At 39.4% G+C, this 12550-nt stretch overlaps 1 protein-coding gene across 1 annotated transcript; it reads right to left on the minus strand.

The window, feature by feature from the left end:
* Positions 1-6230: 6230 nt before the first annotated feature.
* LOC116681080 (vascular cell adhesion protein 1) lies at positions 6231-11028 on the minus strand (the record flags this gene model as incomplete). Its single annotated transcript, XM_032509570.1, is given in 6 exon segments — positions 6231-6561; positions 6689-6725; positions 6843-6930; positions 7191-7430; positions 7518-7816; positions 10988-11028. Coding segments are annotated over 6 exon segments (759 nt in total).
* Between the last annotated feature and the right edge of the window lie 1522 nt (positions 11029-12550).

Genomic DNA, 12550 nt, shown 5'->3' on the forward strand with positions numbered 1-12550 from the left:
ACCGCATCCTCATGATTAAGTCTACTCTGTGTTTATTAGGGGCCAACAGAATGAACGCAACCACACACACACGCACATATCTAATGTTTTCTTTTTTAGATTTACGATTACACTAGTCATCAAATGCAATAACCACTTCCGTTATGGCGTCTGACTGAGCAGCTGCAGGGCTCTGAGCTCCGACCATACACTCCACATTTAGATATCTAGACCACTGCTAATAGATCTTTTGCTCGAGCAAACTCTCTGGTAGTCAATTCAACCTGCCAAGATGCCGAGTAAACACAAATTAAAAAACGAAACTTCCGAAAGAGGGATCCGAAGGCGAGGCTAGCAGCGAAGTGGAACCGAGCACGTGGAGAGGCTACGCTAGCTCCCAGACTTCTGATCTAACCTCCTGGAGGCGATTCAAGCCTTGAAAATCACTTTACCACGCAACTACGGGAAATTATAACTTCGAATCAAGAAATTAAAGACACAATTGGAGTATTCCTCGAGAGGCTTACCTCTGCGAATCCCGCATTAGCAACCTGAAGACGGCGTCGCCTCGTTATCAGGCAAGGAAGCTTCCATGCAAAAAAAATCCGGCCCTCGCTTTGAAGGTGGACGAGCTTGAAAACAGAAGCCGGAGATCCAACCTGAGGCTCGTGGGTTTCCCGAGAAGACAGAACAAGGGGACATCGCTGCTTTTCTGCAACCTGGCTGACGGAGGTCCTGGGACGGGACGCGTTCCCATCCCCCCCATTATCGAGCGGGCCCACAGTTGCAGGGCCAGAATGTTCAGGTGGCCGCCTCGCGTGATCCATGAAAATTCTTAAACTATCAAGACAAGATGAGGGTGATGACCAGCCCGTCTGAAAGGAAAGGTGGTGTACAACGGCCGCCATGTTATGTTCTTCCCTGACCTATCCGCGGAAGTGGTGAAACAACGGAACAATACGACCAGGTGAAACAACTACTCCGTATCTGAATATAAACTTTGGGCTGATATTCCCAGCAAAATGAGGATTTTTCACCGCGGTAATCGCTTCCTCTCCACACGCCAACGGAGGTGGAGAATTTATACAGAAAGCAGACATCAACTGACGGGTGACCACACTTACCGCTAGATTGCGTATGCAAGGTTGATAGGATCAATATTTCATTTGATCGGTTATCCTGGACAACATACATTTCAACTAATCTCCCCCTCATAGCGGTGGAAATAATTCTTGGAATTTTTGGTCGGGCTCGCAGTTTTATGTTGTGGTGCGAGTTGTTTGGGCGTTCGTTTTTTTCTGCTCCTGTTTTTCCTAGGATCAGTAGCATAGCCAAGTCACAGAATAGAGGGAAGGGAGAGGGAGATTCCCACTGGTGGGAAATCTCAGGAGAGTTTCTTGGGTTTATAAAGGTTCATGTTTTCAAGGTGCAATGTTCGTCAGGTGGTAATGTGCAAGTTCCTACAGTTGAGACAAAAAACAGAAAGAGATGATATTTGACATTAAGCAAATGAGTACTGAGTCCGTTGTTGATGTGATCTCCTGGAATGTAAGAGGCCTTAGAAAATTGATCAAACTCAAAAATAATGAATAGATTAAACAATACCATCCAAAAGTGGTTTTTATCCAAGAAACACATTTGCTTACAAGCGAAGTTGCACGACTAAGAAGAAGATGGCCTGGTCAAATATTTTCTAGCTCATTCTCCCCACACTCTAGGGCGTGGCAATTCTTATCCTAAATCTTTACCTGTTTGTATAAAAAAGGCTATCATTGACCCTACTGGGAGATTCATAATAATCCAAGCCTCACTGATGAACCAAAACTTAATTCTGGTTAACCTGTATGGTCCTAATAAGATGACCCTGATTTCTACAATAATTTGTTTCTCTCTATTACAGCTTTTCACGGTGATGTGATCTTTGCGGAGATTTTAATTGTACTTTAGATCCGGATCTCAACCGATCATCAGGTTTAGATTTGTCCCACCCTAAAAGTAGACGGTTATTCAACATTTTATGTCTGAATTAAACTTAAGAGATGTCTGGAGAGTACAGAATCCAACTAAGAAAGAATTTTCTTGCCACTCAACCTCCCATAATAGCTATAGCCGTATAGATTACTTCTTGATTTCAAACTCCTTGGTTACCAGAACTAAGAGCTGTGTCTACAAAGCATATTGATCTCCGACCACTCACTATGCATGCTTAGTTTTCACCCATAATTGCGTTTAATCATAATCCTATTTGGCGATTAAAACCAACTGGTTGCAAATGCCCAAATTTCTGAAATTTGTTGAGATAAATATTGATGATTACTTCAGCCTTATAAATCTGAGACTACAGCATCTATTAGATGGGAAGCCTTTAAGGCCTTTTTACGGGACAGATGATAAGCTACACAAAAAATAAAACCAACAAAACTGTCATGGAAATGCTAAAACTTGAAGAACAAATAAAAGAGACGGAGCTTGAGTTAAACTCTAAAGGGCTCTAAAGAAAGGCAACAAGAACTGCTAATACTGAGAGCAAAATATGACAAGCTATCCACTAACAAAGCTTCATCAGAGATATTCAGATTGAAACAATCCTACTACGATCAGGAGAGAAGGCTGGAAAACTCCTAGCGTGGCGCATTAAAGCTTTGCAGAATGAAAGGGCAATAAATAAATTATATCTGAAAATGAAAATACTACTGATCCTCAAAAAATAAATGATCTTTTTAAAGATTATTACTCAAATTATATACGTCTAAAGGAGACATTCCACAAGCATCACTTGACTCCTTTCTTAATTCTGTAACATCCCCGCACTTAGTGAAATAGATAAATCGGATCTGGATGCGCCATATCTATAGTTGAACTCTCACGCAATAGACAAACTAAATCAGGAAACCCCCTGGTCCAGACGGGATTCCTTTGGACCTATATAAAATATTAAAAACAAATTACTGCAGCCCTCTATAATATGCTAGTGGAAAGTTATACCATCAAAGAACTGCCCCCTTCCCTACGTAATGCAATCATAACAGTTCTACCTAAACCGGGGAATCTCCCACTAGATGCGAATCTTTCCGACCAATCTCACTTATAAACTCAGATGCCAAAATAATATCTAAAGTTCTAGCAATTAGGCTTGAGAACTTTTACCATCCCTTTCTGACCCTGATCAGAACGGATTATAAAAGGGGGCAAGCGCACCACGGCATCCGTCGTGTGCTGAATATACTCATGCTAAATATGAAACACTCGGATACAGCTTTGCTTTCACTTGATGCAGAAAAAGCATTTGATAGAGTGGAACATAGTTATCTCTACAAAGTCCTCTCTCAATTTGGTTTTGGTAGTTATTTCATAAACTGATTAAAATACTTTATAATAAACCCTCTGCCTCAGTTATAACTAATAACATTGTATCTAAATCATTAATCTCGGTAGGGGCACGCGTCAGGTTGTCCCCTCTCACCACTGCTCTTTGTGCTGGGAATTGAGCCATTGGCTAATGCCATAAGGAATAATCAAAACATACATGGCGTCAGGATTAAAAATATTGATTCTAAAATTGGACTATTTGCCGATGAATATTTTTTAATGTTGTCCAACCTAATTGCTCAATCCCCCAACTTCTTGAAACTATCAATGGTTAGTTATATTTCGGTTATAAGCTTACCGAATCTAAATCCGCCATCCTATTTTTAAAACAGCTGAAAGAAATAACCCTCCAATTCATACAACATTTCAGGTGGCAAAAGAGAGCTTTACTACTTAGGTATAAGGATTACTCCTAACATAGATGATCTGGTTTGGGCCAATTTACACGCCGTGGTTAATTCAATAAGGGAATCGCTTGATAGATGGTCTACCTTGCCTATATCTATGATTGGCCTTAAAATATTCTCAAAATGAACGTTCTCCTAACTCTTATATCTTTTCCAGGCTATCCCCTTACCTCCTAGACGGTTTTTTTACAAAAATTCAAACACTCCTAAATAACTTCATTTGGAACAACAGACGAGCCCGATTACGGTTATCCTTACTATATCTTCCATATGACAGAGGTGGGTGGGGTGTGCCAATTTCAAGTGGTATTATTGGGCTGCTCAGCTCTCTAGTGCTTCTTGCTGGTTTTCAGCAACTGATATGTCGTGGGTAAAATAGAAAATATGAATGCCACTCCTTTACCCCTAAATTCATATCTATACTCAAGGAAATGCAAAGACTATTAAAAATACATCCAACCATTTGTTAAAAATACTATCCGAGTATGGTATGATGTACATAAATTCAAAAATGAAATACCAACACTATCCCAATTCTCCCCGATCTGGGGCAATATGTCATTTGAACCAGGTAGGAATGACATGGGCTTTAAAACATGGTTTGCTAAAGGTTTATGTAAAATCTCAGATTTATTTGATAATGGGATTATGATGAGGTTTGAAGATTTGAAACAAAAATTTGACATTCCAACTAAACATTTTTTTAAGTTTCTGCAAATCAGAAGTTTCGTCTTGGGTACTCAAAAGTCTCCAACACTGCCTACTCTTTACTTCTATAGAAGAACTGGCAACAAATGACCATTTGAAGAAGGGCCGAATATCCTGCTTTTATAACAACATCAAAGACAGTGCCCAGACATCCTCGGAGCACAAACGATTGGCATGGTGTGATGACTTGAAATGTAACATATCAGTAGAGGAATGGCAGAGGGTCTGTCTAAAGGCACAGACGCAATCTATTAATACTCAATTTAAGCTAATCCAATACAAATGGTTGATGAGAACATATGTTACTCCAACATTATTAAATAATTTAATCCCAACATCCCGGATACATGTGCCAAGTGTGGAGATAAAGGGAGTTTGGTTCACTGCCTTTGGGAATGTCCTGAAATTCAGAAATTTTGGAAGGAGGTTTGGACAAACTTTCACTTATTATTGGTATTGATCTCAATCTCTGTCCTCGGTTGTGTGTCTTAGGAATTTTCCCCACTCAACTCAAATAAGCAAGGTTGATCAAAAGTCCATAATAATTGTTTGGTGCAGGCTAAATATAGTATAGCCAGGTCCTGGAAATCTGTTACCAGACCCCAACTAAACGTGGATGTCTACATTATCAAGCTCTCTTGCCTTGGAGAAGCTCACCTTATGATTAAAGGTAAATACTATGTGTCCAAGAGATATGGAAAAAGTTTTTGCTATTCTTGGAAAATTTGAATACTCATAATGAGGATTGACTGAATGTTCTCTAGCTGATTTTAATTATGTTTTCATTCTTATAGTGGCTGTAAGTCTGTATCTTCATGTTAATTCCAAATGTACTCGCTTGCTCAAAAATGTATGGATCTTACACACTGACGTCGGGATGCATAGAATCAGGAGGACATTGCCTTCACCTCATACCTAGCCTGTGGACTGTGATTAAATCTCTTGGACTAAGTCTCAACATACTCCCCTGAGATATCAATCTTAAAATATTTTGTCTCACAGTAATAATCTAATGCTGGCCACCTTGATTGTTTAAATTGTTAATGTGTTTTTTTTTTGTTTTTGTTTTTTAATTTATGTTAGGTGTTTTGTTCACTTGTGAGTTATTTGTCTGTATGTCTTTTTGAATTGTAAAATTTAATAAACAGATTTTTGAAAAAAAAAAAAAACTGTGACCATAATTGCTTTCCGCCCTTAAGCTGTTATTGTCTTTTCGACCGTTCAACATGTTCATTGTTTATGGTTCATTGAACAAACATGGAAATCAACGTTAAACACTTTACAATGAAGATCTCTAAAGTCATTTAGATCTTTTCAAAAGTATCTTTAACATACAGTTTCATGAAAAAAGGGGCATTTTTTCTGAGTTAGTTTTTTCATTTACACTATAAAAAATGAAATACTGTAAATATACTGTTTACATGGAAATGAAAGATAGAACTGTGAGGTGTCTGAGTTTCCTAGTAGAACTGAAAGAACATCTGATAATACGAGGCCTGAGGCCGCGATGTATTCTAAAGTGTTATCAACCACAGCCTATCTCCCACATGTAGGGGCCACAGTGTTCATGCTGATGGTGCCCAGTCTGGATCACTGCTGCTCTGCATCACAGCGCTGATGACACAACTTCATCAAAATGCTTCGTTCATTTTAAACGTTTTTGATGCTTTTAATCCAGTAGTCATATACACATGTACATACAAACATAAATGAGAAAACAAGTGATTAAAATCCACACTTTCTTCTTCCATATCATTTGAAATATACTTTAACTGTTCTGTTGTCTTAATGATATATTTGTACAAGCAATTAAAACTGAAGCAAAGAAAAATAACTATAATAATGCCATAAATCAGCACAATCTTGCACAAATTAAAAATGAAGCTACAGTACGTTATATTTATGTCATCTTCTGTCCTCTTTGTACCCCGTCCTTTGTTCATCGTACCAATATTCAGCAAAGTAAAGCCATTTAATATTTAAGAATGGGAAGGATAAGAAAGAGAGAACTATTCCATTCATGGTGATCATGTCTTCTTCTTCTTCATGTTGCTTGAATCTCAATCACTCTGTTGACGTAGTCTTCTTCTCCTGCGTCCTGTGGAAACATAACAACACAGAGAGAGGGGTGTTAGTGCTCTGCAGTCAACTTCCTGCAGCTCAAAGAGAAATGGCAGCAACACAAGACATTGTGTTGTTGAAAGAATAATGGAGCTGCAGCTTACCTTCACTGGTTTGTTGCAGCACCGGGATCTCAACCAGCTGAAAGAAAAGGAGATGGAATGAAGAAACATTCAGAACAGTTCAAATTTAAACATGTCAGACAGACCAATGCGTCTTTAGGTGCAAATGATCATATCACAGAAAAGCTTGTCTCACCACTCAAAGATGATGAGTGTACTGTAGAGTGTTATGATTCCCAGGATCTTCACTGTAACGTAGACATCAACCCCAAACTCTGGATTATCTGGAACAAGACAGCATGGTCACCTTCTCCTTAATGGGAAATAGTTATTTTCTAAAATATTAGGAACTTAAATTCCTTCTGTGAACCTCAAATGTAAACTGGTTATTAAGTTTCAATAAATACAAATGCAATAAAAATTAATTTACAGGGCACTTAAAAATAAAATAAAAACATTGTTACACTGCAGCAGAAAGGAAGAAAAAGTACAAGGAGAGCAGATTAGATTGAAATCAGCAGATTTAATAGAGTTCTATGTTTACCTGACGTCTGATTACCGAGATCATTTGTGGCCACACAGTAATAAACTCCATCTGTCACACTGGTCACATTGAAGCTGTAAAAGTCTCCTTCAGCTACACGTAGGGCTCCATCTTTGCTGTTCTTGAACCAGCTGAAGCTGGGGGGGGGCTTGGCTCTGCTGGAGCAGGTCAGGTTCACCCAGCTACCTGCTGACACCAAACCTGATGGACTGATGGACACTGAGGTGTTCTTGGGAGCATCTGAGGAAAATGTGAGATTAACTTTATTCATTAAAATCAGTACATGATGTTCTGACAGGATCCAATAACAAACACTGGTTGTCTTACATGAGACACTGAGAGTCTTTCTCTCTGCTGTCTTGACTCTTCCTTCATTCACAGGATATGTGGCAGAACAGCTGATGGTGAGTCCATCATGTGTGTCTGACAGAGTGATGGTCTTCTGGATTTTAGTTGTGAAGGTCTGATCTGTGTTCTCCTCTCTGTTGTTGTGCGGGTCTTGTTGGAGATTCCAGGTGAGTTTAGGAGGGGAGTGTGGACAGGGAGTGGGAGCTGAGCAGCTTATAGTGACAGACTCCTTCTCCTTCAGATCACCTGGGATCTCAATTCTGGGGCTCGGGGGGAATCTGGAGTTTAAAACAGACATTAAGAGTACACTGACAAAATAGATCAGAAATGACTAACCTACTTACATTAAAACATTGTCTAAATGCCATAGCTGACTTTTGTTTTGAAACTGCAAAAACAATATAAAGTAAAAGTTTGAGGGGCATTTTTAATAATCTTAAATGTGACCATATAATGTCAAACTGTAATAATAGACTCAATGTTTAATTGGAACTCAAATTCATGGCCAAGTAAAAAATGTGTTTGGAGAAAGAAAAGAGATGAAATCAGTTGCAATTTTGGCCTAAACAATAACATAATAGACTGATTTATAAAACAAAAGTAATTTACCTTGAACTGTTATTTGAAGAGGATCACAGGAAGCTGTTGCCAGAAATGGCCTGTTCTCAATTCTGAAGTAGTATGTGTCTGTGTAATTTGTGATTAAACTAGAAAACAAGGTGGTGCATTGTTTCTGACTCAGGTCTCCAGTAATACTCATTGGATAGGTGGTAACTGGCCCACTACTGTTGAATATAACGTTATTTATACTGTTGTTAAATCTGGAGTCCTGTTTAATCCACACTCCGAAGGTTGTTCTTGTGCTGTTGAAGTCCTGATCTGGTTTAGAACTAAAGTTACATGGGATTAGCAGACAAGATCCACTCAGTGCTTCCATGTTCTTTGGTGCAGTAATGAATAGGGCTGGCTCTCTATAACAAACAGCCAGAGCACCTGTGAAACAGACTCATGATGAACAAATTGTGGAGCAAAACCTGCATGAAACACAAACTACAACTCAGCAGCAGCATGTTATCTCCTTTTTCCTTTTAACAATGTCAGAATAAAACATTTCACTTTGCAGTCAGGACATGAACAGTTGGAAAAAGGAACATCTCCAAATAAAAGAGACTGAACAAACAGCTGACCTGAAACAAAGAAGACACTCAGCAACATGTTGGCTGTCACCATTTTCACCGACTGGACTGCAATGACACTCATCCTCTGGATTTGACAAAAAGTTACTTTTCAATATTTTAGTCAAAGCATCTTTTGTAACATGTTCTGTTAAAGCCATCTCAGATACACACATTCAAACCAGGAACTCAACCAAAACTAAAACCCAACAAATGAAAGTGGAGTTCATGAAAAGCAGCAACATAAGAAACTCTCTGGGTTAAAAAGCTCAAACATAAAAAGCAGTAACATTTGACCTTACCAAACGAGCCCGCAGCTGAAACAGAGAAACAAGTAGTCCCAATGTGTGAGTTCCAGCAGAACTGCACCAGAGCCAGTAGCAGACCTCCCTGCTAAGCCGTCGGGATAGAAAAGCAAACAGACTCGCTGTTTGAAGCTAGATATGAAGAGACTGAAACACTGCAGAAATACTTCATCCTTCCTCTTCACACCCTGGGAGTGAGGAAGTCAGCTTTTGTGACATCTTGAGCTCATCATGGTGCAAAGAACGTATTTATATCTTAAAGATTATTTTACACACGACTTACTGAAAGACTGTATGCCTTCTAATGTAAATTCTGTGACCGTGACCCTGACGTGACTCCCTGCAAGCTTGTTTACATGTCCTCTTATACATGTGACATTAATCACAATAGTGACATTAAAATATTTTTAAAAAGTGTCATGTATTGCACACATGTAGTTAAGACAAACAGTAGTCATAAAATGTAGGCATGTTGTATGGGGAAGTTTTTTTTTAATTTGAGTACTTTAATTCTGTTATTACAAAGACATTTCTTGCAGAAAGCTGTGTGGCTACAGTTGCTATGACGATCCTATGACGATGAACTTGTTAACAAGACCCAGCCAACAAAGTTCCCTTTTTTCACTGCAAGTTCGCAGCAAGAAACACTGTGTCACTTTCAACTGCTTTTATATTTTATATTTTAAAGTTTACACATGCAAATGTTTGAATCAACATTAAAAGATTTAACATCTAAGACAGAAACTGAACAATTTTCACAGACATGTGACTTTTTAACCCCCAGGACAGGGGGGCCAAAGAACTGTGTTGTGTTTTTGAGAACTATGGACTGGCTCACCATGTGACAGAGCCCACTCACAATAAGGGACACACTCTGGATTTGATTGTCTCCAAGGGTCTGAACATTTCCAAGGTTTTGGTGACTGACGTTGCTCTCTCTGATCATTCCTGTGTTTTCTTTAACGGCTCTATCTCTGGGCCCAAAAGTGTCAAAACAAAGATAATCAGAAAACGGTATTTCACTGAAAACACCAGTGACACATTTATACAGCTTTTTTCCTCCACACCCGCCCTCTCTGGGCTCTCAGTCACTGAGCTTGTAGATAATTTCAACTGTAAAATTACAAATGTTATTGATGCCATTGCTCCCACTAAGGTCAAAGTTGTCTCTGGTAAGAAAAGATCTCCATGGAGAAATGTCCTACTGGTGATAACAGAAAAAAGAGAGTGTAGGAAAGCTGAACGAAGGTGGCGAAAAACAAATCTCCTGGTCCATTATAACACCTATAAAGAGAGACTTTGCATTTATAATTTGGAACTGAGGAATGCAAGGCGGTCCTTTTTCTCTGATATTATCTATAGAAACAATACTAATTCACGTGCTTTGTTTGCTACTGTCGATAGATTAACAAACCCTCCAGTACCAGTAGCATCTGAACTTTTATCTACCAAGGCCTGCAATGACTTTGCATCCTTCTTCAAAGACAAAATTCTGAAGATTAGACAAACAGTCAGTGCCTCCATATCAAGTACAGGATATATGTTGTCACAGTGTTCAAGCAAAACTATTCCAATATGACAGAATTTCATACAATCAACCATGAAAACCTGGAGGACATTATACAACATTTGAAATCCTCCTCCTGTTGCCTTGATATTCTACAACGGGTGTTTTCAAAAGTGTTTCGACTTGTTTGGCTTCTGATCTTCTACAGATTGTGAACACGTCTCTTCTTTCAGGTATCTTTCCACAGGCCTGAAAACTGCAGTAATCAAGCCTCTATAAAAAAGAACAATCTAGACACATCAATAATGAGAACTATAGGCCGATATCAAAACTTCCGTTTTTAAGTAAAATCATTGAAAAAGCGTTTTTTCTACAACTTAGTGTTATGGGTCCGCTGTCTTCTGTGTGTTTTTCCCTGTTTGTCTGTCTGTGTGTTCATCGGCCGCCGGAGGGCGCTCTTACCGGATTCCATTAGAGGCGTGTCTACTCTTCCCCTCCTCCATCTGACTACACAGCTGAGCTTCATCATCAGTATCACCTCATCAATTAGAGGCGTGTCTACTCTTCCCCTCCTCCATCTGACTACACAGCTGAGCTTCATCATCATTATCACCTCATCCATACTTAAACCTGGGCCGACCACCTCTTCGGCGCCAGTTGTTACCTACATTCCGTGGTAATGGTCTAGTACTAGCTTGTTGGTATTCCGTTGCCTTGCATATGTACTTAACTTGTGTTTCTGCCACAGCGTTCGTGTTCCGTCTCGTCAGATGTCTTGGATCTCCTTCATCTCCCACATCACCTCCGTGTCTGGATTGTTTTTGTGTTTTTTGTGTGCTGGTTGTTCTGTTCCGTCAGAATTAAACCCATTTTCTGTGTACATTACTCCTGTTGTGGTCGTTCTGTGTCCGGGTCCTACACCACACTTAACACTTAGCCATTTCCTGTCACTAAACAACAGTTTTGATACCTTTCAGTCGGGTTTCCGACCACACCACAGCACTGAGACGGCTCTCGTCAAAGTTTTAATGACATCCACCTTAACACAGATAGTGGCAAAATTTCAATCTTAGTACTACTTGATCTCAGTGCTGCATTTGACACGGTCGACCACGACATATTACTAAACCGATTGGAAAACTGGGTAGGACTTTCTGGCTCAGTACTAAACTGGTTTGAAACCTACTTACAGAATAGGAATTACTTTGTGACAATAGGTAATTATACATCCGAGCATACAAATGTGACGTGCGGAGTTCCCCAAGGCTCTATTCTGGGGCCTCTTCTGTTTAACATCTACATGCTCCTCTACATGATTATGGAGAACAACAAAATAAGTTACCATAGTTATGCCGACGACACACAAATTTACATAACCTTATCGCCAGGGGACTATAGTCCAATACAAAAACTGACTAAGTGCATCGAACAAATTAACGGCTGGATGTGCCAGAACTTTCTGAAATTAAATGAAGGAAAAACTGAGGTGGTTGTTTTTGGAGCAAAAGAGGAACGATTAAAAGTCTGCGCTCAGCTTCAAACAACAATGTTAAAAACAACAGACAAAGCCAGAAATCTTGGTGTAGTCATGGACTCAGACCTGAACTTTAACAGCCACATTAAGACAATTACAAAGTCAGCCTACTATCACCTTAAGAATATATCAAGGGTTAAAGGACTTATGTGTCAACAGGATTTGGAAAAACTTGTCCATGCCTTTATCTTCAGTAGACTTGACTACTGTAACGGGGTCTTTACAGGTCTCCCTATAAAATCAATCAGACAGCTGCAGCTGATTCAGAACGCTGCTGCTCGAGTCCTCACTAAGACCAAGAGACTGGATCACATCACTCCAGTTCTGAAGTCTTTACACTGGCTTCCTGTGTCTCAAAGAATTGATTTCAAAGTACTCTTGCTAGTTTATAAATCACTCAACGGTTAGGTCCAAAATACATTTCTGATCTGCTACTACACTATGGACCACCCAGACCTCTCAGGTCATCTGGGACAGGTCTACTTTCTGTC

The sequence above is a fragment of the Etheostoma spectabile genome, unplaced genomic scaffold (genome assembly GCF_008692095.1).
Source record: "Etheostoma spectabile isolate EspeVRDwgs_2016 unplaced genomic scaffold, UIUC_Espe_1.0 scaffold00018554, whole genome shotgun sequence".
In the NCBI taxonomy this organism is placed as follows: Eukaryota; Metazoa; Chordata; class Actinopteri; order Perciformes; family Percidae; genus Etheostoma; species Etheostoma spectabile.